General features: G+C 45.5%; 1 protein-coding gene across 2 annotated transcripts; it reads left to right on the top strand.

Annotated features, from left to right (window-relative positions):
- Positions 1 to 298: 298 nt before the first annotated feature.
- On the top strand, positions 299 to 25,893 carry WSCD1 (WSC domain containing 1). 2 transcript variants are annotated; one of them, XM_050321843.1, is made up of 9 exons: positions 299 to 912; positions 7,574 to 8,259; positions 12,010 to 12,124; positions 12,602 to 12,786; positions 15,480 to 15,601; positions 20,553 to 20,718; positions 22,124 to 22,288; positions 22,927 to 23,127; positions 24,166 to 25,893. In XM_050321843.1, the coding sequence occupies exons 2-9, from the start codon at positions 7,833 to 7,835 to the stop codon at positions 24,516 to 24,518; spliced, it is 1,734 nt and encodes a 577-aa protein (XP_050177800.1). In that variant the 5' UTR covers positions 299 to 912; positions 7,574 to 7,832; the 3' UTR covers positions 24,519 to 25,893. The 2 variants fall into 2 exon arrangements, with proteins under 2 accessions (XP_050177800.1, XP_050177799.1); XM_050321842.1 differs by having other exon boundaries at positions 299 to 964.
- The last annotated feature ends 1,782 nt before the right edge of the window (positions 25,894 to 27,675 follow it).

The following is a 27,675-nucleotide window of genomic DNA, read 5'->3' as shown; positions in this document are numbered from 1 at the left end:
TCCAAAACAGCTCCTGAGTGCTGCTTTCTGACAGCCAGGAAGGTGTTAGGTCTGATGTTTCTGACTCACACCCCATGGCACAGGGAGGAACCAAGGGTCCCATTACTGCATTAGACTTTGCCTCTGAGAGACAAATCTTCACAGGTTTCATTAAATATGCTTAGACTGTGGGGTGCTTTAAAACCCCGTGCAGTTACAGGGGTGCAGCCTGCCCTCATTTAAATGCAGATGCTTTCAGAATAATTATAAATTGCTCAATCTCCATGTGAAGCAGCAGCAGAACGGAGCTGAAACGTGCAGGGAAGGCGGCAGCACAGGCAGTCCTGAGGACACCAGCAAATGCCTTTCAGCTCTCACATTTATAAATATTTTACTTGCAGCCACCTGTGCTCAGAATAACAATTTTCTGCCTGAAATCTCCAAGCTGGTGCCGGGAGGCTATCAGGGACTCGCTTTCCCGGGACCCTCTCGACCTGTTGAGAAGGGGTCCGGGTCTCCAGAGGAGCGGCTTCAGAAGGATCTGCCCCTAGTGGGAAGAGGCACTGAGAAACAAACACTGAGCATCCGTTCAGCTGATCGCATTAGGGCTTCACGCTGCTGCTGCCGCCACTCAGCTCTCTGCCGATGCAGACATCCGTGCGCTTAGACAAACATCCAGGCAGAGGGAATGGCTAGGTCTGGAAACGTCTGCAGCTGCAGAAGGCTGCAGAGCTCTGCCGTGGAGCAGCCGTAGAGAGAGGCTGTTTCCCCGAGCAAGGGAGCGTTATGAAACACGAGTGCACTGGCTGTGCTTGAGGATTCTGGCAGTGCAGCGCGGAGGCTGCTTCCATCCAGCCTGTTGGCGCAGGAGGCCATGGAGCGGTTCCCTCCCGCCAGCCCCCGCAGAGCGCAGGACCCCGGCGCCCCGGCCCGGTGAGACACAGGGACCCCGGCGAGCCACAGGGACCCGCGGGGGACGGCAGCGGTGAGCGGGGCGCGGAGCGGGGCCGGGGAGGGCGAACGGGGGCGGCTGGGGGTACCCGAGCGCCGCAGACACCGCACGGAGCGGTGCGCGGGATTACGGCTCTGCGCGCTGGAACAGGCAGGCAGGAGAAGGATTAGTAGGGAAGGGCAGAGGGAGCAGGATTTACCAGCTTTTCAGATATGCATTAAGGCTTTTTATAATATTCCACTGGATTGTCCAGGACTTTGCCTGGATACAGCAGGGGTTCCTCGGCCATAAAAAGAAAGGTGAGGTTTTTCTTCGTTTTCTCACAGTTGCAATATCTACCTCTTCGAGCCGTGTGCCAGCTGGCCTAGGCACGAGCAAAAACCGGACAACTTTTTGCTGAGGTATCAGCATTCATCGTAGTCTCACTTGCTATTTGATTTCTTAAATTTATCCACAGTAGATGGGGCTTAGTGGCATTATTTACAAAGACTTCAGTTTGCTCTCGAGATGCCCTTTCTCCAAGCATCCGCAGCACATTATACTTGAAAAGTCGGCATGGATACTGCGAGTGTGTTTGTGTCAGCCTGGTGAGGCAGGCTGGAATGCTCAGCTTCTCCAAACAGTTTCTGGAGCATAACTTTGCTGAACAAATACACTCTTAACAAGGTGAATGTTGCAGGAATTCATATATTAAAGGGTTTACGAAAGATACGTTTTAAACACCCATGATTTAGTTACAAAGCTGTGTGTTATTTTAATTCAAGTAGATTTCCTTGCACATAGGAAAAGATCTCACCTCTAGCTCCTGTAGGCTAAGGCAAACATCAATATATGGTACATTTCTTATAACATTCTCATGCAAAACTTCAGCCACAGACCGTATAGGGGCTTTTGGAAACTGCAGATAGAGCATCATTTGCTGGGTGCTTGAACTTTTAATATCAAAGGATGCATGAATGCTTTATTATTGATAAAATACTTTTGAGGCTCAGGAATAGTTTGCTGAAAGCTCTTGGTTTATCAGCCTGTATGTCACCTCTGGAGCACACATCCCTCTGTGTAGAAAATGCACACGCATTTATGCGTGTGCATGCCTACCTCTGAAATAGGGGTTTGCACGTGCCCACATCTTCTCCATACTGGTATGGAATCAGTTCTCCTGATTCCTGCGTTATCACTGAGCTAAGTAAAACGTATGGGATTAGTGGAGAAATACCATATTGCCACAGTGTGCTCTCTACTCAAGCTGTCCCTGAGCACTTTCCAAGTCAGCACTGTTCCACAACAAGCCTTGCTGGACCAGCTGCCTCCCATGGACTCCTCTGCATCCCTCACTTCGGGCTCTGCGCTCACCAACAACATTATTGTCCAGATTTATACCTATTTATGATAAAAAATTGCTCTCAAAAAGTGGACTATCTGGTGAAAGAGCTGCTGGGATTGAATTAACGCTGACTCTCCAGCCTCAGGCTGCAGCTCTGGTATATGACATTGCCTTTCCCTTCCAAAGCTGAATTATCTGTCACTGTAAAACACCTCCCATATTGAATATAGGGGGTATAATGTATGTTTTAATCTGTGTCATTTTCCACTTAATTTGTCTAATTTATGGACTACAGAGTTTTTTCTCTGTCTTCCTGCTAACTCAGCATAAAGATTTTTTTTCTGCTCTATCATCAAAGATAACTTTGCAATTTGATTACATCTTGTAGCAAACACACATGTAGCAAGCAATGGTAAACTAGTGGAAAGCCCCATCAAGCTGCAACACTTGCCACCACAGCATGTGGAGAAAGAGGTGCTTTTACGTCATTTCTAGCTTGTTGACAGACCTTACAGGGAGACACATACATCAGGTCAGCACAAACCCATCCTCTAGCAAGAAAAACTTTCTAAGTTGGAAGAAGTGCTTGAAGAAGTGCCTACTGCTTCCAGCAGCCCCGAGGATGAGGCCAGGAAAGGTGATGGAATTACAAAATCACCTTTCTTTCCTTTACATGAATTCCGAAATTATGCTGGCACTGAGACAATTCCGCATGACACTTTGTTAAGGATCTAGAAAAAGTAACAATGGATCTGAACCAAAATCCATCAGCATCAACCTGTATCCTGATTTGGGTGGATTTTGGCTGAAGACAGTAGAGTACCAGGATGTTTCTTCTAAGCTTCACTTTCAGCATCTGCCACTTTCCACACAAAAATGATCCACAGTTTCATTTTTCTCTTTTCCCATGACTTGGAAACTGGAATAATAAAGAATTTCTCTGTCGATTCCACTCAAGGTATGAGGGAAGAGCTCTGCTCAACTTTGCTGTCTTTTTTAACCCCTTTCTCAAACCTGGAGAGATGCTTTAAGTACATATGAAAGCACGGCTACAAGGAGCACTCACTGTCAGCTGCCTCAGAGTTTCTCAGGATGATTTCAGGTATCAGAATAAAGGGAACTGCAAATGCTTGACAGGGTCCCAACCATGAATTTGTGTCTTCTTAAGAGTTTACTTCCTATGTGCATTCACACAGTATGATGTTTCCCTTGACTTTCCAAACTGCCTTGAGAAAAAGACAGTGTGTATCCAAAGAAAAGGCTGTGAGCCAGAATCCTTCAGCTGGGGCCTAACTGACTGCACTTGTCCTCAAAGAAAGCTGACAAAAGAAAGGAGAAATGTGGAAGAGGGATGGATTTTTCTAAAAATACTGTACATGAGTCCAATTCCCTTCAGTTTACAATAGAAAACATCATCTTGCTTCGTGAATTTGCGAAATCCTGCTGCTCTTTAGGCAAGACCACCTCTTGATGAGCTGCAGCCATCAATGCAGCACTGACCTGAGCTTCTGCATTGAGCACATATTAAGGAACAGCCCTCACTTAAGCAACTCTTCACCTACAACTCTGGGGCTGTTTTTCAGTGTCTTCAGCCTTTACCGGCATTCAGGGCATCACTGAAAGTATTCAGCCTTCCCTTAAGAATTCTGTAACTGCTCCTTAAGCTAGGAGAGCAGAATTGCCAAGAGCTTTACCATGTTTCTTTTATCTCTTTACAAACACATTAATGCAGCTGCCTAGTGGGATATCCTCTGTTACACTTCGCAAGATCATTTTGGAAGCAAGGTACTGACCTGCTTTTTCTTATAGCAACTTTTTGGTGGCAAGGGATTCTATCCCTGCTGCAGGCCCAGGACCCAGTGGATCTCCCATGCTTCCACTCACCATCCCCCAAGCTGATACTTACCAGTGCTAATTACTGCCCTTCTCCCCGACCCCCACACTCGACCTGTACCCTGTGCAGCATTAACCCTTTCATCCCCCTCTTCACCTAGAGGTCTCCTCGACCATTTAACTGTTCTCATTGCCCATCTCAAACTCCTTTCAATTACCATTTAATGATTTTAGAAACAATTCCCAATTAATGGTCTTAAACACCTTTGGCTGTGAGAACTGATAAACAGGAACAGAAGACTGCTTTTCTTCTGTTTCACTTCATTCATTTTAAGTGAAACATGCATGAAAAACACAAATTATGCATTTTCTATTACCAGATACTAGTTATTTCCTTCTTACTCTTTCCTGTTTAATATCATAATCAAAAGTGATGCACTTGAATTCTTCTAGGCATACTTTGATGATATTGCAATATACAGCTTAGGGAAAAATCAAATGACAGTTTTTATGTCAGCAGCACTCTCTGCTATTTCCCCACTAAAAAGCAACATTTAATTTTTGAGTTGCACATTTGCAGCAGTCTGTGGGCGGAGAGTCTCCTTATTTATTTGGTTGGATTTTACTACAATGTACTGTCATGGCAACTGCTCTAAGGGCGAGTGCATCTGGAGGTAATTCATACACATCATGTTGAATGCAGCAAAATTGCCTTATACCATTTAAACTTTTTCAACCACTGGGCAAGGGCAAAGTTACCCTTTTGAGACACAGAAGCAGCTTTTCCTTAGTAAATAAATAAATAAACAAACTTGGCAGAGCAACAGGAGCAATGCCAAACATTTCTTTGTGTTTGGGCACAGAGCCTGCTGCACAGTTAATTTAGGTCTGATACCTTGGGTGTTTTCTCCAGTTTTGCTGATGCACAGCAAGTTTTCCATTCTGCTCATGTGGAGGTAGAACATCACACCTGGCCACAGTGCTCTTTGGGCAGGTGGTGGTCAGACTGGCCTCCCCTGGCTCCAGGAAACATTGACACATGCTGTCTAGGCAAGTGGCAGATCCTCTCATCCTGAGGATGATGCAGCCTCCAGTTGTTCTACTCTACATCACTGCAAACACGGAGAAACTACTGAAATCCACTGACCAAGAACACGGTGTTAAAAGAGACTAAACTGGGCCAGTGATGCAGTGTCAACCATAACACGCCTCTCCTCTGCTACACGGCCTCAATGGCCCTTCTCCAGCTGAGCTGCCACTCCTGGCATGGCTTTGATGAGCCCAAAGGATCTGGCTGCCTCAGCACAGCCTCTCCAGTGCCAACAATGGGGTGCAACTGAAAACGTGAGCTGGAAGCATCTCTCACTTTGTGAATAAACCAAAAGAGACGTGAAACCCTGAATTACTGCAAATCTGATCAATTTATCTGGCCTCATCTTGCTGCTGGGGGGCGGATCAAACCTTTTGAAGTCCTGTGTTACTTCAGCCATTGTAATCTCCCTGATGAGGCTTTGCAGCAACATTTTACCAGGAAGGGCCACCACTTTATAGTGCAGATGACACCTCGAAGAGCAAGGTGTGCCCAGTCCCCAACTGCTGAGGCAAACAGCCGCCTGCCCACTGACAGAGCCTTCCCTCAAAGTACTGCTGGCTGCATGGAGCACGGTAATTCCCAGTCCAAATTCCAAGCTAGTATGTGCACACAGCTCGCTTTCAGATCAGACAGCCTCCACTGGGAACAGCTCAACTTTCTAGTAGCCCCACGGCAGGAACAAACACTGAATCAAGCCCCACCTATGCTTAGAGACAGTATTTCTTCAGATAAATTAGCGCAGTAACAACCTGCAGAATCTAATTAGGGCTAATTTTCCATTCATCTGTCTTGGTACTTCTGACCCTTTTACTACAATGCTTGAGCACTCACAACATTGATCAGAGATTTTCAATAATTTAACTTTGAGGGTCAGCTCTTTAGCTGGTGTAAATCAATGCATTTTCTTTGGCTTTGGAGCTGATATGCAGAGAGGTGTGCAACTTCTACTGTAGTGAGAGCAGTCAGAATTCACTGCAGATGCTACAGCCTGGCAGTGCTTCGCACCTGCTCATACTCCCGAGCCCTTAGAGAAAGAAGGACCTAGAATATTTTTACTCAGTCCTGTACAGCTAAAATCAGTATACATGAACTTCAACAGCAACTTAAAAAAACCACCTAAATCAGGTCTTCAAGGCCACCCAAATTGTAAGATTAGAGACAGGGACTCCTGCCTTGTGACAGCCATGTTTAAGAATCAAGGCTGAAAGGTCACACAAAAGGAATTTAGGCTCAATTGACAAAAGACTCAGCTGAGCCTTAATTTATTTTTGTCCTAGAAGTTTTGAACCTTTGCTTTTGGTTGTTGTTTAAGACAGAAAGAATTTGCTCAACCAAATGAAAAAGGGAATGGGTGGAGACTTAATTGGTAACATTTATTTAATAAAGAGGCATAAGTGAATATCGACAAAACTTTTAATCAGATACTGAAACAAGAAATACAATAAGCAGATGTTCATTGCGAGGACTGTGGATTTCAGGAGTGTGACCCAATTGCAAGCTAAACAAAAGCCATAATATTTTCTTTTCTGGAAAACATTGCATATTTTCTCAACACTTGCCTGGCTCCACAGAGAGGGGATGGACTGGGAAAACAGGAACTTATGGGGAGATGCCAGCTTTTATTTGCCATGGGAGGTTAAAGGTTCCCTAGAGCACAAAGGAGCTTTTCTTGCCCAGACAATCTCGTCGTGATACACATCAGCACAACTAAAGCTGCAAAGCTCAGCAGCAGTCAAGAGAGATCTGCTGAACTTGAGATGAAATTCTTTCAAACATTTGCTAGTTTTTTTTCACACGCACCCGCGCATCAATAGTTGGCAATATGAATCTACTAAAAAAAAAAAAAAAGGCTGGTTTCTGATAAAGTGACGTTCACAGCAACTCCCTGTAAGTTCTGTAAGTGCAGAAACCCCAAGTATCCTTCCAGCATAACGCCCAGCTTCATTGTGCTGCACAGAGATTAATAATTATTATCTATTGTGGGATAATGCAACTTCTTTTTCCTCCCACACACCCACACTGCAGTTTCTTTCTGATCTGCATTTGTAGTTCAGCTACTGTTTAGCTGAAAGGAAGGAATCTGGTAATACCTCTGTAAAAAGATAGAAAATAACTTCTTTTCCAATCATTTCAAGATAAATAACCTCACCATAAAGGTATTTTTTGTTGGTTCCAAGGTAAGAGAAAGGAAAGGAAAATACCTGAAAATCTGAAACTCACTTGTACTCAATCAATTGTTCTCGTTGTAGTTCTTAATGTGCGTAATTATAAACAACAGATGGAGAAATGCTCATCTAAAGCCAAAGGGGGTGGGTGGATGGGGGAAAGTGACCCTGATGGTGGCTATTTTCAATTTGGATGTGAACCAACCTTCCTCCCCTTGGTAATTCAGGTTTCAGCATCGGCTGTTCGGCAGGACATCATGAAGGCATCACCCTGGGAGCGTGCAGAGACCCTGGGCCAGCCTGGTGCCTGAGCCTGGTGGCAGTGCTGCACTGAGCTGGGCTCTGCTGCAGCTGGCTGGGAAGAAGCTTTTCATCGGAAGAAGGCACCAAAGTGATGGGCTGAACTTATGGGAGAAACGAGTGTCTGGCCAAGTGGAGATTCAGGGACCTGTTGGGAGGCGTGAAGGGCCCAGTTTCAGTAAGGGCATGGCCAAAGCTTTCTACAGGCTACAGAAGTTAATCCGTCGGACCCAGTTCCTGCTCTTCTTCCTTACAGCAGCTTACCTGATGGCTGGCAGCCTCCTGCTGCTGCAGCGGACCCGCTTGGTTATCCAGCAAGGTTCACATGGGACCTCCACTAACCAGGCCCTGACGGTGCCGGATGAGACGGCTGGGGTTGGGATCGCAGACCCTAGGGCTCTGCAGAACCCCCACCCTGGTCCCAGGCTGCTGGTGGGCATGGATGCACTGCAGGAGCCAGCCCTGGAGCAGCAGCACAGCCCACGCTGGCTTGTGTCCCGCAATTCAGAGCTCAGGCAGCTGAGAAGAAGGTGGTTTCACAGGTTCATCAGTGACCAGGAGCCCATGCAGACAGCAGGATTTAAAGTGATCAAACACGCTGCTGAACACAAAGGTAAGGGACATACCCTGTACATTTTCTGGCACACATATAAACTGCACCTTGCATGTCCTAGGCAGACACAGGTGAGCACCACAATGTGTTCCTGCAGATATGCTTTCCTCCTCACTCATCACTAGTTTCAAAACAGTTCTTAGGCATATGCACACACCAAAGTCCAAACCTAACCCCCCTGGTCATGCTGAGCTGTAACTTCCTCCAAAAAAGTAATTTTATTGATTGAATGGAAGCCCAGACAGTGCAATGTGCTTCCCTAATTTAAATTATTTTCTCTTCAAGCAGGCAGAGATGACCATTTTAATTGATTTTCTTTCTCAGAAGAGGGAACACTTTAAAATTGGATTTTATCAAATTAACTATCCAAGACCACACAGTACGATAAGTCTAGAAGTGCCTCCTTGCTGCTAAAGCTTTCTGGCATAAACTAAATTCTGCTATTGCATATGCATTCACTGTTTCTGACCTGCCCTCTGTGAGCATCTCTGCAAACACGCTGTCCTCTGGGGAACATGAGGTGAGCCATCAACCCCCCCAAACTGGAGACAAACTCCGGGGGTTTGGCTAGTTTGCTGAGAATGTCCAACAGGGCAAGGGATCGCAAGGAGAATTCACACTGCTCCACGGGCACAGCATATGAGTGCCCAGAAAACATGGTACAAACCCATATCATTTCCAATTCAAATGGAAAGCCATTCCAGTTTGACAGAAACATGAGTTCACTGTGAGTCTGACTCTGCTGCCCTAAGCACTGCTGGTAAATACCCCTTGGGTTGAATCAGCAGGAAGAATTTTAAGAAACTATTATCCAGAGCAAGCAAAGAAGCATAACAGGACTCTAGTTGTTCACATTTCCTGAATGGCTTTATACCCTTATGACCCCACTGACAGTTGCATCATCCAGGCACGTTTAGGCCAGCACACCTTGACAGGCCCTCCACGCAGCACAAAGCCGGCTGCCCGCGGTGTCGGGATGTTACACAGCTGAGCTGGAACCCCAAACCTGCCATCACCCCCAATGGCTGAGCGTTCCCAGGGAGCAGACAAGCCCCCTGAGAAGCCCACCACAGGAAGCACCAGGATCTGTTCTGGGTGACTGCCATGCCCTCACTGCAACACCTGAGTGTGAGTTTGCAGTCCTTGACATGTTACCTTTTAGAAGAACTAGTTGTTCTTGGAGATGTTTCACTGATAGTAAAGCAGGAATGGGATCTGGATGACTAGACACCACAACACTAAACTGCTTTTTAGTTTGTTGAATAAATTTACTCAAACAAAAGGGCACCTTATGCAAAAATCCCACAAAATGGGTGCCGTGTTGTGATACCTACTGAGAGAATTGTCAGAAACAGGAAGGAGAAGGCAATAGTGGTGGTGTATGGGAGATGAGTCACACAGTGTGAGTCAGGCAGACTGAACCACTGGAGTTACCTGAAGAACGAAGCTGGAGCTGCTCCACGGACACTTCAAAACACCCTGTTAGTAGCAGGTTTTGGTGGCAGAGGAGAGAGTAAGAACCACTTAGCCAGGGCATTGTTCAGGTTCTAACTGATGATGAGAGAGGCCAGAAGGACTATTTATTTGTACATCCCACCACATTGAAATGTAGATTCAACTATGCATCATTTGAATATCTGACTGAACATGAAGTGACATTATTAATAACAATATTGTTAAGAAGCTGAATCGGCCTTTGAAGATTATCAATTAAAATTTAACTACCTATGTAGAGCATGCTATCTTCCCCAACTCACTTCTAGTAAACTTAGATGCTTGTTATTTCATTATGGATCCCTTTCAAGATCTAATGAACTCCTCTGTGGTTATAATGCTCATTAAAGTTTCAGTGATCCCCTGTAGTTCCTGCTCAGTGAAGCACCATTGCCTGACTGGAGGCTGGGCTTGGGCACTCCTCAGTGGTGCCATTTGAATAACACTGTGGCTCTGAGGCAGCATGGCTGCTCTGTCCCTGCTTCCCCAGGGGCTGCCAGCAAGCCCTCCATGTGCCTCCCCAGGCAGATCCTTAACCCAAGACGAAAACAATGGCATCTGACCCAGCATGTTAGGAACCTCCCAGCTCACTTTGCCTTGCCCTGTCTCCACCCAGGAGCACACAGCCTTGGGTGAGAATATCCAAGTCCTTTTTTTTTCTTCAAGTCAGCCTCCTACCTGCTGACACTGCAAGTGGCTCAGGGTAGGGATCTTATATTTTCCTGCCAGGGACACTGGCAAACACTTAGTACAACAAAGAAGAGTTTTCTGTTCCAAGTGCTTCCAGCGGATGGAGTTTTACGGCTTCCCCTGGCCTGGTTCTGCCACTGCACAGGCTGCAGAGGTGACAGGGACTGGATCACTGACATAACATGACATGCCACTCTAAGACCATGACTCATTCATAGGAGGATGTGAATGAGAAACCACTGCTGGGCAGGCAGCAGCATCAGAGGGACACCGGAGGAGGGCAGATGACGGCTGCCCAGCCCAGGACCACCACTCAGGCTCTTTGGCCCCACATCCTCAGTTTTCTGCTGCTACTGATTTGAATTGAAATACCCAAATCAAAAGTCTACAGTAAAATGTGGAGTACCCTTGTTGGAAGTGCATGACTCCCACCTCATTAACAGCGTGCTGGAGTGTGTGTTCACAGCTTGTGAATTTTCTAATTGCATGTCGGCAAATTACTGAGTGCAGGACTTTGAATCTACTGCTGTGTTTGTAATATTTAAATGTTTGATATATTATTCCTGGCTCCAAAATCTGTGTTAGAGTGGCTGAAACTTCCTTTTTCTTGTGAGTTATTTTATTGCTAGTATTATGCTCTTTAGTTTCATTTTTCATCATATATTCTTTTCTTGTCCACAGATCAGATTATTCATTTTCCCTGTGTTATCATCTCAATGTTGCTACTTTTAAAATCAAATTTCCTTTTTTCTTTCATATTTTAATGATAAAATGTACTTACAGACACACAATTGCTGTATAATAGTGGGATGCCACATCATCTTCCAATTGTATATTCAAAAATAGGTTGGACTTTTATAGTATTTTGTTCGTGACAACAAAAAATAGGCTGAACTTTGTATTCAGTCTAAGAGAAACATTCATCTGTTATATGCTAAGTAAAGCAAGATGAAGAGATTCCTTTGCACCAGAGAGAGGGAGATAGCTCAATGCACGGTGCTGCCTAGTTAAGACTGAAGTTTTCTTTCCATTACAGCTTTAACATTACTCTCTATACCTAAAGAAAATTGATTTTCTTAATATTTTTCTTGTGCCATATCATTATCAACTAGAGATTTAAAGAGCACTTGGGAGAAATCCAACAAGATTTCTGGAAGTTTTTACCGTTTTGAAGACTACATTCTCCTTTACTTTAGAGAAGTGCCATGTTTCATCACCCAAGAGAGGGAGACAAGCAGGCAGCAGCTGCCTGCAGGAGCCACAGTTCCGGGGGATCATGAACTCTGGGTGTGCAAAGGCAGGTCTGCTGAAAGGAACCTGCAGAAAGTCTCATTTCCCTTCAGTGCATTTCCATGGGACAGTTGCACTGACCTCTTCAATACACCTGCCAAGATTCAGTACGAAGGGAGAGCTCTGCAGAGCAGGTGGGACCCCAGACAGGTTGGAACTCAACTGAACACAGCCCTGCTTGCAGTGTATGGTGCTAGATCAGCCCTGTATGGGTTTTTCTTTTTCCCCATTTCCATCCCATACGTGTTGCCTAACCCTGGTCTTGCATGCACACAGGCACCTACATAGGATGCTTCACGGACGATTCAAGGGAGAGGACACTGAAGGGAGCTATCTTCTATGACTTAAGAAAAATGACAGTAGCTCACTGCCAGGAAGCTTGTGCTGAGAGGTGAGTGGTACTTTTTCACTGCAAGTTTTCTCTTTTCTGATAAGTTGAACTAAATTTGAAATGGGAAAAGCATTCCTACATTATACATACAGCATCTGTAAAAACGGTAATTATCTCATACCTTCAGGCATGGCATAGCTCTGCTACCCTCCTTGAAGCAGACCATTGCACTGCTGGCTATTCTCTATGGCAGCACAGCTACTTACAATACATATTCTGTTGTCCTGGACAAAAATTACTGTTTGGTTAAATAGTCTTTGTTAGATATCTATCTTTTGATAGATACTGGTCTCTAGCCCAAATCTCATCAGGTTGGCTGCCTCTATCAAGGAGGCCACAGTGTCCCTGGGGTGGACTCAGCTCTGGAGCAGGGCAGAAGTGCACACCATACACAGGGACACACTCCTGCCTTCCTTAGGTACAAACTGGGGAGCAGACGGGCACCTCTGTGACAACACCTGGTTTTGCTCCTTGCAGGGCTTACACCTATGCAGGCCTGGTGTATGGAGCAGAGTGCTACTGTGGGAACACGCTCCCAGCCACCACCTCGAAGCCTGAGGAGTGCAACAGCGAGTGCAAGGGGGAGAAGGGTTCTGTGTGTGGAGGGGTGAACCGGCTCTCGGTCTACAGGGTGGAGGAGCTGCGGGCAGGAGCGAGGCGACGTAAGTGGCTGTGCGACTGAAGGGGGAGGCTGCTCGCCCCACAAGGGAGAGACATCAGGGCCAGGCTGGGCACGTGGGTTGTCCCTGCTGCTTGTCTCACTCTATCACTAGAGTTTGAAATGGCAAAGGACAAAGGTGCCTGAGGGGCACAATGTCCATTTGCTGCTGGTCTGGTCCCTGGCTCCCTCCCCAAAATAGCAGAGCTGCTTTCCACCTCAGAGTGGGGAGACTGCCTGGCACAGCTGCCTCGGGACTGCCACAGAGGAGGCTGGTGTCACCAGGGACACAATGCATGAAACACAATGCGGTGCAGAGCAACTGCAGGAGAATTTCAGCTGAAACCCCACTCCCTTTGGCATCCACTGCAAGGAGACAAACCCACATGTTTAAGAAACAGCCTTAGAAGTGGGTGCCCTGTAACAGGAGGGCAGAAAAGCACTCAGATCAAGGCCACCCTAAGCTCAGATGATCCTAAACAAAATGAGTGCTCTGTGATTGCAGCAGGGAGTAAATAGAGGCCAGAGATAGAGCCATAACAATCCCTTTCCTAATTGAGAGGAAAGAGACCACAGGGTTTTCCTTTTCCAAGGACTTCTGTTCCAGCAGCAGCTGGGATTTTGTTTCATCATTAGATGACAACACACTCTACTCATCATTCAATTAGCTGCCATGGGGGGCACAATGGATAAACCTTTAGGCCAACACAAAGCACATAAAAGACCTAAACAGCTGATCAGTCTTTTCAGTTGGCAAGTTCACAAGACCTTAAGGATGTTATCTCCCGAGAAGAAGCACCAAGGCCTTAGGTTGTGCCAGTATTGATAGTACTTCATTTCTTCTTAAAGACAAGTCAGGGTTTGTATAATAATCCACCCAGCCACATATAAATTATATATCAAAGGTACATAGACTTAAATTGCCACTGTCAGGCTGATGGGCACGTTGGCAAGTTTCCCAGGACGTGCATCACTGTTTAAACCTTAAGCATAAAATATATATACATACTTGGCAGGAAAAGGCAGCATTTAATTTTTTTTAAAGTATTAATGAATTAGTCATCAAATTAGTCTAGCCTGGAGCTAGATATGTTGGTTTTTTTGCCCTTAGTAACACCTGATAGTTGTTCTGAAGAATCCCCCTGATGCAAGCCAGCTGAGGGGCCAACAGAAGTATTAATCACAATGAACAAGTACGTTGGAAAGTAACTCTGAGACTGTAACGGCCCCTGTGATTTACACTGTGTAATGTAGAGCAGAGACCTCACATAAGACTTCTTACACGGAGCAGATTCAGTGGCATCTCCATTTAAATCTTCTGAGAGATGGGGCTTGCTTTCTCCCCTCTCCATCCCTCACCTCCCCCTTCCCATCCCAGTTCCCTGGACACCCCGAGCTGTGCAGCTCCTGTGCTGCAGGTGCCCCTACATCACATTAAGGAAGCTCAAAGTCCATATGGCAGCAGGGGTGGGTGTGGCAGAATGCAACCTGCCTTGGGACAGGACTCTGCTATCCTCCCCAGAAAGCAGGAAGACCACACAAACCCCTCTGTTTCCAGTGGAATCTGTGGGTTCCCTGTGAACCTGCTCCCTCTAATGCTGGTGTGGACAGCTCAAGCTTTCTTCCTCACCACTGAGACAACTCTAAACATGTTCATAACCATTTTGTTTCAGGAATTAAATATTAGTGTGAGGTTTAGTAGGAGGCTTTTCGAGAACATCCTGAGGAGCCCAAACACACCCGGGTCCTTTATTCTTTGGTGCCATGCATGCAGTAACCTGGTCCCAGGGAGACTCCTGTTCCCCTCAGCTTGGGTTCAAGTTATTTTTTTTAATTTTCACATCACCTGAGTAATCCTAGAGATCCAACCCTGCTTCTAGTAACTGGTTTGAACAGTTATTAGAACGATATTTACGCAGCTTCTCCTTAGATTGCTCTTGACTCATCCTGGAGAATTTGGGCTTTTGTACCAGGAAATGCATTCGGAACCAAGTTTTTTTTCTTCATAACTGCACCGCATCTTTCCTGTCATCCAGCTCACTTCCCACATCAATTCTGGTGATAACTGTTCAAGGGAGACCCTGCAATTCTGCCAAGATTTGTGGTGTTTCTACAGAAGTAGGTGAGATCAGAGGCTGGTGCTAAAGATGTGGTGGAAGCTTTTCTCCCAGACCAGTTGACAAAAGCCCAGTTTAGTGTCCGAAGGCTGCAGTAAATTCCCTTGGCCTGAAAAGCAGGAGATGGAGAGAGGCAGCTGAGCAGCAAGATGGGTCCAGGGGAGGGTTTTTTTCAGGATTCATTTTACATTCCTTTCCTTTCCTGGTGCAGATCTTAGGAAGCTTTGTAGATCTTTATTGGGGCTTTTAACTCTTTGAGGGAAAAGCAAGTCTTCAGAGGAAACTGGGACCTGCAAACAATAGCAATGCCCTCCACTGGTGGAATTTAGCCCAGACCCTGTGCTGCAGCCCTGCTTTCCGTGGTTTGTACAAAGCTGGAGGCATATGCTCCTTTCAATACCACAGGATTTGCAACGTGTTTTTCTAGCATATATCATGGTTTCTCTTACTTCTACAGCCTTTGTAATATAAAATTTATTTTATTATTTTTGGTTTCTGAACCTAGTATTGTTCTTTGTGAAAAAGGTAGGATACTATGGACATCATTTTCTTAAGAGGAACCTATTTCATATCCCCGCAGGGAGGAATGTTACCTATCGAGGATGTTTTAGAGCTCCAGAAAATTTAACAGACACCTTTCCAGCCTCTTTGATACAGTCCAATTTGACGGTGGAGATGTGCTCTGAATTTTGCTCCAAGAAAGTAAGAACAGTTCTCATTTCACATCCTTTTTTCTTTTTTTGTTATTTTGAAGTCTAATCTACTAAGGGAAGGGCAGAGATTAGTGCCTTAGAGCTTTGAATTTGTAAATGAGTTTCTAAAGGACAAAACTCATCAGAGTAAATACCCAGTGATGCATCTGATCCAACCACTGGAGTGGGGATGGCAGGAGGGAGAGCCATGAGAGCAGTACCACATGATACATAGAAAAGCTGCTCTAAGTGATGAGTATCGACCATGAGGAAATCAATATCGTTTCTGTGTCACATTCCAGCCAAGCCCTGAGCCAGATCTGACCCCGGAGGAGGTCTCAGTGGCTGCAGCTCACGGGGAGGCTCGCTGCCAGAGGGTGGATGTGGGCTGGCAGGATCTGAAATGTAACTCTAGTGCCCTCCAGGGAGCCAGTGCTGCTCAGCTCTCAGGGAGCCATGGGCAGGGCACCTTCTTTTTTAGTTGCTGTTGGTCCTCTTCCCTTCCTCCCTACTGCGATGGGGCCAATTTTTTGTACAGAGGGTTCACTGTGTGGTCAGATTTTGCCTGTAGCCACATTCAGCCTCATACACTAAACTCAACATGCAATTGCTTTTTGCAGCATTGCAAAATCGATTAAAACTACGAAGGAATGAAAAACAAACCTTCTTAATCACTAGGTAGAGTGGGAAAGCTTTTCCCAGTCAACATATCCTCTACACCAGTTTTAAGAATGTGCCGTTGAATTAACTGTGCATTGCCCTGTGTACAGCACTTCACAAACATGCCCCCCAACACACTTCCACATCCTCTAGGCATAGAAATGCTCAGGAATTAGTGAGTAATTATTTCCAAGCTTTGCTATTAGTCTGTTGTTTAATGGTGAGAAAAAAATCTTGATCTGTGTCTGTTTACCCCATGTAACATAATTCTATTAATATTTACTGATGAAACACAATCATTGCTTCTCTGTCTGGGAGAATGATATGAAATATGTGTAGAAGCTGTTTTCAGATGGGCTCATGATGTCAGTGTTTTTAAGTACAGTCCTGCCATTCTGGTTTTGGGAAATGATTTTTCTGATAAGGTGGGTTTTCAGAAGCATAGTTCCTTCAAGTTTTTCTGGCCATGCTGCCTCGTAGGAGCATCTGAAATTACTGGTGACTGAGAAGGACAAGGAAAAGGCAACAGCTAAAAGGTACCACGTGGACATGACGTCCAAACAGGTTTAGGGTGGAGGACACTGTCCATCTCTATGAAATAGCCATAGAGATGGAGTTAGAGCTAATGCATATTTGCTTGATGAAGCTTGAGTGAAAAAGCCATCAGCAAGCCAGATATTCTAAAGGATTATCTAAACAGACTCTTTCTGCACAGAAGGCACAAAGAGGGCTGCAAAAATGATAGCATGAAGAGGAAAAGCTACTGAAGGAAGGTGAAGAACAGGTTTGGTACCTCTCTCTTTTATTCCTCCCTTGAAATGGTGCAGGTAACAACTCACTGTTAGCTCTGCCAGACAGCATGAGACCCTTTGGAAAGGGATTATTTGCCTATAAAAAGACTGGCAATTTCTCCCTCTTCTTCAGAAGCAGAATTGTGTAGCCACAAGTCCAATTGTCACACACCAATTTGTGATTTAACTCCAAATACTTACACAAGACCTGTTACAACACCCTAAATGTGTGATGACATGAATAAAGTCTGGAAGAATGCTCTCTCTCTCGAGGAGAGAACTGCAGTACCTCATGGCATCTGAAAGCCATGCCAACAAGTCTGCACACTTGAACATTTCCACCTCTAAGATGCTTTTCTTTTTTGTATAGAGCAATACAGAGAACATAGTGATCTTTTCATTTCAAAACCAGACCTACTATTTTGGATTCCAGATGTAGCTAAATACACTTATTTACCCATAAACAAATGACTCCTGGGATTTGGATTCAAATCCCATTGTAGATTTAGATATTTTTTCAAACACAATAAAATGAAGATAAGTAGGCCAGAACCACAGATAATCACAGCCTTGCTGATTTTCCTGCAGCAGTGAGAGGGGAGCATTCCAAATAGGGTCACACTGGGTCTAACGTTGCCCTGCAGAAATGTCCCCTACCTCAATAGATCACAGAGGAAAACAAGCCAGAATTTTTATGCAAGGACAGCATTGACTTCATGGTATTTATACATTGCTTTTAGCATAACCAGTTCAATGAGAACTTGAAGAATGACTTCTAGATTTGTTGCAAAATGAACATGCCAATTTTCAAAGTAACCAAACCCATCAGTTTTACTTGGGAGAGAAATTTCCTTCTGCAATTTGACCCCATCTCTTATTCTTTCTGATAGACTGAAAGACTTTAACTGCATCAGATATGAGGGTTAGCATAGGAAGTTGGAAAAGGAACTAATTTAGCAGAGTAATCAGAGCAAAATAGATGTATTTTTAATCTATTCATAATTCCTAATTTGGATACAACCTATTACAAAACAATCAACGATTGAATCATCACATCAATTGTGTTGCTACTGGAGAATGTCTGCTTTCCTTACACCACTCAAACTACCTGTTGAGGTTTCATCTCACAAATTCTTGTGTAAATAGTCCCACTGAAATCACCTCTTCCTGAGTTACAGCTCACAGGATGCACACCTGAGCCTGTCAGTGGCTGCTTTCTGGCTCAGTCCAGGAAAATGCTTATTCACGGCCCCACAGAGTTCTCGGGCTGTACGCTGGCGTCTCACTGAAGCGCAGCATCACAGATGTGTGTGCGCTGAGCTCGAGGACTAGTCCCTCACTTCAAAGTTAGATGGTTACTTCAAGCCATAACCCCAGCTTGGGACACACCTAAATACACAGGTGAGCAAAGGGGATGGCTCACAGTTTTGCTTAAACACTGACGGGAAGTCAAGATTGAACACGTCACTCTGCAATCACTCTCTGCATCAGGCAGACAGACCATGGGGCAGACAGTTGGAATAATCAGCTGGTGGATTACAGCACTTTGCACCAAGGCCATGGATCCTGGTCAGTCTTTTCTCCCAAGAACAAGTCACAGGGCATGAGGAAAGGCCCTCAGGTTGCACCAGGGGTGATTTATATTGGATATTAGGAAAATGTTGACATTTCCCTTGCAGAGCCCACTCCCGGTTTCTCCCATTCCTCACCCATGTGCTTACCAAGCCAAAGGAAGGCTGCACAGGTGAGGGTCAGCCCTGTGTGCTGAAGGGCTGCAGAGCACCAACCAGCTTCTGCAGACACAGGAGGTAGGGAGAAGTGGTTGCTTATGTCTCCCCACAAAAGCCCCGGCCTTCCAGAACAGTCCTTCACTTGCAGAGCCACTTGGCATGAGACACAAGGAACATTTTTGTTCTAGGCTGTGTTTGCGGGCAGGGACACGATAATTTCTCAAACTGAGAAACATTGCTTCATTGTAAAGAGACAATTCCTGTTTGCAGGCAAACCCAGAACAGTTTTGCCCTTGGATCAAATCTGTAAATAGTTTTTCACAATGTGGTATCTCATTTGCTAAGCAAATGTTGGCTGTTGGAACACACACAGCACACATGTTGCATTTGCCTCCTTATCAGAGGATGAACGCATGGGCAAGAGCGAGAGATAAGCTGCTCAGCAGCCCTGTCACGCTCTTCCAGACTCCAAAAGACTTTTAAAAGGCAAAAAGTGTTGATATGGAATAGGTGGACTTGAACGTTCTGCACTCAAATACTTCCTGAACTTACTTCTGCCCACTCACACAGCCCCACATCAGCCCACAGGGGACTCTAGGACAAGCCCAGTCCTTACATAAACAGGAGAAAACCTGAATTTTAGGGCCAATAAGCAACTGCTAATTTCTTTAGCAAATAATTAACATATGTTTCCCTCAGGCTGGCTTTAATTCTCACCATCATTAGCTCAACTGCAGCTTTGCAGCCTGTTGTCCATCCTGGATAAGACTAATACAACAAAATCTGGATTATTCTGCATCAAATATATTAAAGAAAACATTTCTTATGGACAAAAATTTTCCTTGGGAATTCATTCCTTGCAAGGAACACTGGCTATAACTTCCTCATGGTTGCACAACTTAGGAGGTTTCCTATCTAGAAGCAAGGTGACACAAAACACAGAATATGCTGAGTTGGATTTGTCTGTACCTGAGGGCAGAGTCCAGGCGCCAGCTGAGCTCACCCCAGGGCACCTGGGGCAGAGCCATGTGCAGGCACTGTGGGTCCCCTCTGCTGTGCAGCCTCGCTCTTGCTGTCAGCCCAATCCCTCTGAAAAATGGGCCAAAAATTGTTTGGTGGAGCATTTCTAAGTGGTTCTTTCAAAACTATACCCAGTAGCTCTCAAACCCGCCACTAGCCCCTCTCTGCACGTTCATTTTTCTGCAAACTGTGGGGCCACACTAAAATGCAAACTTTCTTCATGGTTTGACTTTGTTCTTTCTGTCTTTACACAAAGATTGCAGCAGTCAGTGGGTCCACAGTTCCTTCTTTCCTTTAATTCTTTTTAGAGCAAGTTTCATCTACACAAACTTTGGTAAAATCAACTGAATAAGGCAAACACATGGCAGCTGACTTGGTTTGGGGTAATGTAAATGGAACTTTAAAAGTTCTTTCAATTCAAAATGCTCATTTTTGGGGTAAGTTCAAACTTTTCCTACACTGATATTTTGCAGGTGGAATTACATACTAGGTGTTATAACTTTTTTTTATGACTTATGAAAAAGAATAGTGTGAATTTTAAAAGTTTATGAGATTTGTGTCTGAAACCCACTTTTTAGGTAATTGCAATATGAAGACAATAGTAGTAAAAGAGCACTAGCTTTAGAATGACATATCAAACAGTGCTTTGGTCTTGACAGTGGTCTTGTGAAGATTAATTTTCTTTGCATGGCAGCAGCATTCCCTGCAGACTGTTGCTGCCCTGGTATTTATGCACTGATCCATTTTCTCTCTTCTGTAGGAGTTTCCCTTGGCAGTGATCCAAGGGCAGGAGTGCTACTGTGGATACCCCACTGGGAGCTTCTCGCTGCACGATGGTGCAGATGGGCTGCGCTGCAGCGGGACACGCAACACCAGCAGCGCTGCCGAGGGAAAGTACTGCCTGGTCTATCAGACACCTGTGCAAGGTACAAGCTCCAGCCTCGCTGGGCCAGGGCCAGGGCCACCACTGCTGGAAACAGCCCCGGTGCCCCTTCTGCAGCGGGTAAAAGTGATCTTTACAGCAGTCTCAGCCACAGTAGTATCATGGCACAAGCAGGTATCGTGACACAGGCAGGAATTTAGGAAACAGTCTTTCTCTAAATTCCCCCTTTGCAATCACGCTCATGAAGATGCATCTTTCCATGCTCTTACTGCACAGCACAGCCTACCCCCAACACAGAACAACAACATTATTCTGCAGATGGAGAGAACAAGGCAGAGCCTGGGAAGGTATTTCCCCACCATGCAGCTCCCAGATCAGGCAGCCAAGTGAGGCAACTCTGCAGACTGATTCTGCTCATCTTCCTCTAAAATATTCTTCTGCATACATGTCTAAGGATGGAAAACAAGGTAGAGAGTAAGCTTCCAATCCAGAAAACCATTTAGGTGGTTCTGGCAACTTTATCTATGCAGTGATTTACATTGGGTTCAGTGAAACTTCTCACAAGTTTAAAATAAATTAAGTGCTTTTCTGGATTGGTGCTAGGCCTTTTCCCCCCCCAACACCTTTTTTTTTTATCCCCATCTCCCAGTTCAGAGATAGACTGCAGACAACAGCATGTGAAAAGATCATGCAAGAAGAATGCTTGTTTCCATGAAATTGCTAGTACTTCTCAGGTCTGTAGAGATCAGCAGTAGTATAAGACTGCCTTCTCTGGGCTGTGCAGGCACTTTCTAGCCATGCCTTCATCTGGAGCTTGCTCTGAAGAACAAAGAGAGCTGGCTTCTTGATGAATCATCACACAGGGTCAAGATTCGTTCTCATCCTATCCTTGGTTTCACTGGCATGTTAAGAAGCAAGGTGAGGATTTACAGAAGCACATATGAAACCAGGTGTCTGACTCCATGGCTGCAGGGCTTGCCAGTGCCTGGACCCTTCAGAGAGGAATGGCAGCGCAGAGATTTAACTGAAGGCAACTCCTTTCAGTAACATGGTTTTCTCCTGTGTTATAAAACTCCCAGTTTCCAGGTGTAGTGGCACATTTCAAGTTTCACTGCAGAGCCAACCTGACAGGCAAATAGCTGGTAACAAACAGGCATCACCAAGGGGCTTTCAGCACAACTTGCTGGCAAGTACAATGGTTTGCAGCAGCTTTATCAAAAAAACATTGCCTAACACAAAACCAGCAGAAACCTCTCTGAGGATAACCTCTTTGGCCTCATATGGCTGAATTAATTTTGGGAAGTAGCTGACTCACAACCGGACTTAAATTGATATCCTATATTCGTAAGAGAGAGAAGAAGAAAGCAATAAACCCTGTAATCAGGAGCTGTCAGTGGAATTATTAAAAAGCCACAATGCTAACAATGAAATATCTTCTCTATTCACAGACACTCGCTGCACAGATAGGAAATTCTTAAGCACCAAATCCAAAGTGTTTGTTGCTTTGTCAAGCTTTCCTGGGGCTGGGAATACATGGGCTCGTCATCTGATAGAGCATGCCACAGGATACTACACAGGAAGCTATTACTTCGATGGAGCCCTCTACAACAAAGGTACTGTGTCCCAAGGGATGGAACACATGCAGCCCTTCCAAGGCACAGCACAGGACTTTACTTATTGCTCTGACATTCTTCTGCTTGAGCCAGCAACAGCTGTTGCTGTCAGCACATTTGGGGAAACTTAAACACATGCCTGGACCAAGCAGCCTCCCACAGTGCAGATGGGTGCAGGGACGACTCCTCAGTGCACTGTGCCTGACAGGCAGCTGTTCTCAGAGACAACAGCCAGGCTCTGCATTTGCAAATGTGCATGTTGCCCACATTGGTGCCCTGTGCACACACATGCGTGCAGCTCCCATCTGACAGGCTGTTGTTGCCTAAATCCCGGGGGTAAGACCCTTCACTAGCACAGGGAACGTGAAGGTTAAATTTTCAAGTGTTACTAATTATTCTGGGAGGGCCATATCCCAAGGGGGCAGACATTTAGCAAGCACTAAGCACTGGCCCTGTGAAAAGCTGCCTCATTGCAGCGTGGGGCCAAGGATGCCTTGCCCAGCAAGGGAGAGTCTGGCTGCCAGTGGGTTGAACTGACTGACTGTCACACCAGCTTTGCACCACTGTAGGGAATGATTTAGTGCGAAAAGGCACAGACATATAATCAAGTGAAAAAACAATCCTGTCTCGTAAAACAGGTTTTAAAGGAGAAAAAGACCACTGGAGAAGTAGAAGGACCATCTGTGTGAAAACACATGAAAGTGGCAAGACAGAGATTGAAATGTTCGACTCGGCGATCCTGTTGATAAGGAACCCGTACAAATCACTAATGGCAGAGTTCAACAGAAAGTATGCCGGGCACCTGGGCTATGCCACTGACCGCAACTGGAAGAGCAAAGGTAAGCACCACGGCAACATGGGCTGGTTTGAAACCCACCTCCTCAGCATGCTGGGAAGGGGGGACACACTGGGACCTGAGCGAGCACGGCAAACAAATTCAGTGGGACCCAAGTCCTACCACACCTGAGATCAGACCCAAAACACTTAGACCTGCCCTCTGGGAGCAGCTGAGGTCTTGCTGTACGCCCACCATCATGGGGAGGAGAGGAGCACGGCACTAACACTGCGGCCGCAGGCACACAGGAGTACCACTGCCACTGCACTGTTGGGCCAAGAAAACATGTCCAGGTACAACACTCCTGTGCACAGCCCATTTGCCAGGCTATGTGAGGTGAAGAAAATTCGCCCCTGCAGCATATAATAACCATGAAAAATCTAATTTAAGATTTGGAGGATCCAATGGAGCATGACATTTCCTGAAGGAAATGTTACAGCACTGTACATGCTACAGCACTGCAGATAAATAATGATAATAGCAATAAGGGGACTTGAGATTCAGTGTCCCCTGAACACATGAAAAGACTTCAAAACCTGCCCGCCACGCTTCACGCGTTTGACTGGCAAGTTGGCTGGTGACTGCAATTTCCCCACTAGATATGGTGCTGCACTCAGACTCTCCAGCAGAAAAGACATTTGGCTTCCATTTCTCCTTGTGTATATTTTAGGCATTACAGCTGTGGCTTGGCACGGGGTTGGGGGGTGAACTGTCCTGTGTGACACCACATTTCTTTCCCAAGTTCACGTATCACATTTCATCAGTCACAACTCAAGATCTATTCATCAAAACCCACACAAAATAGTTCTCAAAAAAAAGTCTGGAGAGAGTGGGTTGACCACACTGCAAATTGTTACATTTTGGCCACAATGCTCTTTGTCCAGCCCAAAAGCTTCCACCAGGGCTATCTTGACCTTGGGGAAATTAAATTACCACAGACAGCAAATAGAGATCAAGGTATCATTAATGCCCAAGGCAAAGGAAAATTGCTAAATGGTAGCATGGCTAATTGTCTTATTTTCCTGGTTTCCTGGTCATCCAGAGTGGCCAGATTTTGTGAACAGCTATGCCTCCTGGTGGGCCTCCCACGTCCTGGACTGGCTGAAGTACGGGAAGCGCCTGCTCATTGTCCACTATGAGGACCTGAAGCAGAGCCTCATCCCTAAGCTGAGGGAGATGGTGGAGTTTCTGAATGTGACCGTGACAGAAGACCGGCTGCTCTGTGTGGAGAACAACAGGGATGGGAATTTCAAGCGGTCGGGTGCTAAGCAAAAGGATTTCGAGCCATTCACCCAGGAAATGAAAGATCTTATCAACAGATACATCCTGACGGTGGATGAAGCCCTGAGGGAAAGAAACTTCACAGGGTTGCCCAGGGAGTACATGCCGAGATGATAGCCTGGTATCACACTGCTATGGTTAAAAATAAAGTATTTTTTTCTTAAAAAAACCCCACACAAACAAAAAGAAAAACAACAATGAAAAAACCACAGCACTCTCTAGCAGTTACAGCAAAGATACTTGTGGAGGATGCTAAGAACTGCAAATTCTCTCTACCCTTGGAAGGTTCTTCAAGGCACTAAGTGCTCCAGAAGGGAAGCAGTGAAGGATAGAAATTGGGTTATAAACCAATGCAAAAAAGCTTTTAGGTCTACCTGTGTGTGTCCCTCCCTGCACAGGTGGGCTCAGAGCATCCCAGCAAAACATCCCTACCCCTGTGGCACCTGTCTGCTCACCCCACTGCCACCACAGACCTGCCAGGGACCGCTTGGGATTCCACAGCAACGGTGCTGGTAATGGATGTGCTTAAACGGGGAGAAGGGGCGGGGGGGAAGTCTTGACACTGATCAACAATTTTCATCTGAATATTTAGGAAAATTGGTTGCTTTCTTATTCATATAACCCATTAATCAGGTCACGTGCCACAGCAGCATCAGAGTTGCAGTGGTGCATGAAGGTGCCGTGGATGCCGGGCAGAAAGGTGCTTCTGGACCAACCCCAGACTGCCCTGCAGGAACAGCAGCCTGAAGTTAAGGACCACCTAAACTCCACAGGCAGGGAGGCAGCCACAGCATCCCCCATGGTGAGGTGCACAGTACGAGAACAGAAATTCAGCATGACCAGTTGGGAATCCCTGGGTGTTATCAGCCCCAAACCTAGCCCCAGCAGCATGGATGAGACCCCAGAGAGTGGCAGAGGACAGGTGCCACCTGTGCTAGGGGCTTGACACAGGTTTCTGCACCTCCATCTCTGCACCTGCAGGGTCACGGTGGATCTGGGGAGACACCGGGGCCAAATGTCACTACAGCTGGTGCTCTTGGTTCTAGAAGTGGCCATGGCCAAGTAGTACTGACATAAGCTTGGATCACCTTGGGAGTGGGGGCAAGGGGGATGGCCCCACCTGATTCCCCCTGATCCCTGGAGGAACTCCAAGGCAGTTCCAATCTGAAAAACCACAGCTACTTAAAGCTGTCCTCTGGAGCCACCCACAGCAGCCATGTAGGTTTGATTTCTAACTCCTGCTGTTCCCTGTGGCTCATTACACCCTGCACCAGGCCTGTGTGTGGTGCAGAGGGAGTGGGAGCACAGGGGGCTCGCAGGGCAGCTGCCCCATTATCCTAGGCCACCAGGCAGCTTGGAGGTGGTGAAACGTTGCAGCCAAAGGGATTGCCCTGCTGCAAGATGCTTCTGTTCATGTGAAATAAAGGATTTCTTAAAAATCAGAGTGAAAATACTAGTTTTAATAAAACAAGAAGTTTATATAAAGGAAGTTGGACTTCCTCTGTATCATTGGTGTTTTAAAAGAAAAACACAACAGGATATAGAGAACACTTCAGCCTGAGTCTCTCCCTGCTTTACGCTCCGCACACAGCTCATCTCTGTGCCACCTGGTTGGCGCTGTGCTTGTTGCAGGGCTGTCATGTCCCCATCCCCAATCTCCAGTGCCTCCTCCAGCAGTAAGGGCCCCAAGGGCAAAAGGGAAGCGGTGAGGGATTGCATGGGACTGAGCTGGTTCACAAGGAAAACTGAAATTCTCTCCATTTTTGCAAGGAGCACAGCTCAGAAAAAACAACTGAATTTGGGTGCTGTAAGCCCAGATAAAGGCAAGTGGGAAGACCCTTTCATGCCTGCATAGAGCACAGGCAAATACCACCAAAATCCAATAATATTGTGCCAGTAACAAACACCACAGATAGTAAAGAAACACCCAGGTATAGAAACACACCCATAATGTAGATAAATTAGGATGCTAAAAAATAGGACCATTACCATCTCTACTGTGACTTAGTAAAGAGCTGATTCTTTCTGAAATTATGCATTAAATTGCTTCCAAGGGTCATTTGGGCAGCAGTTGCCATTAAGGGACATGGGTCACATCCTACAGAGGTCAAACCCAGCCTATGGAGGGTGTACAAATACTTCACAGAAAGAAATTGCTCATGGCCTCACTGTGCCTGAGACCACAGACTAGAATTTGGGCCTACCAAAAAACATTAAGATTATGAGAATGTCATTTTATTACATGGCCTTTCCAGCCTGGTATAGCTTTACAGGATCATTAAAAAAAATACTTCGATCATTTCAAACCCTGTAAGTGGTGAGCAAGGACAGGCTGTGAACTCTCAAGAAGGCAATTTAATTATATGCATGTCCTGTAATGAAGGTTCTAGGTGGCTAAAATTAGAACTCACAAAAATTATGAATATGCATTAGCTCTGTGATGCCAAAAAGGAGCTAATTTGAAAAAAGAAGTTTTAGATAACCATTTCTTAAGAGCTTAGGTACAGGGACTACCTCTTAATTTTTATACATTTTATACAAAGTATGTATACACATTATATACATTATATATCTGTATGAACAGACACAGGAACACATCAGGTTGTGTATGTTCTGCTGGGGTTCCTATAGGACCATAGGAATAATGAAGGACTTCTTGGGTTGTGGCACACAATCCCTACCACTGCCTGCACCACCACATGCAAGTCACCCACACAAATAAGATGACTTCTACCTTAAAAATAGCCGCAGTATTTTCACCCCTTTCTCTCCTAAGTAAAAGGTTGCAGAATGTTCTCCTCTACTGGTCAGGAACCATCTCCAGACTAACAGCCTGAACAGAGTCAGAAAACACTGTTCTTCCCACCACATTTATTTTGGCCAGTATTGTCTTTTAGCTGAAGCAGCCCTTCTTCTTTGCCTTGCGATGTGCTCACAGACATTGATCACATCCTCTCTTGAGCTCAATCTTGCAAGGGCAAATATTCTGTAGTCCTCTACCCAATTTCCCTTCAAGGTAGGCTTTCCTATGCTTATCACACTGAACTTTAATTAACCAGTATGTTTTAGTTACAAAAAAAAAAAAAAAAAAAAAAGGCATTATCATGCCACTGAAAGCTGTGTTGACGTTCACTCCACGTACAGTTTCCTTCTTATTTTGTATTCCATAGCAGTATATTAGAAATGGAAGAAATATGCATGCAATTCCCTCAAGCTTTCAGTTTTCCCCAGGAAGTCATGAGTCATAAGCAGGCAACCAGAACAAAACAGA

The sequence above is a fragment of the Myiozetetes cayanensis genome, unplaced genomic scaffold (assembly GCF_022539395.1).
Source record: "Myiozetetes cayanensis isolate MyiCay16 unplaced genomic scaffold, myiCay2020 scf27, whole genome shotgun sequence".
NCBI classification, from domain to species: domain Eukaryota; kingdom Metazoa; phylum Chordata; class Aves; order Passeriformes; family Tyrannidae; genus Myiozetetes; species Myiozetetes cayanensis.
Note: the sequence above shows the minus strand (reverse complement) of the source record. Positions and strands in the feature narration are given on the sequence as shown.

Bases quoted from the DNA above. Each gene is read 5' to 3' on its own strand.
- WSCD1 (XM_050321843.1), top strand. From the start codon at position 7,833: ATGGCCAAAGCTTTCTACAGGCTACAGAAGTTAATCCGTCGGACCCAG. The intron at 12,125-12,601 runs GTGAGTGGTACT...TGCTCCTTGCAG, and splicing joins CAGGAAGCTTGTGCTGAGAG to GGCTTACACCTATGCAGGCC. The intron at 20,719-22,123 runs GTACAAGCTCCA...CTCTATTCACAG, and splicing joins CTATCAGACACCTGTGCAAG to ACACTCGCTGCACAGATAGG.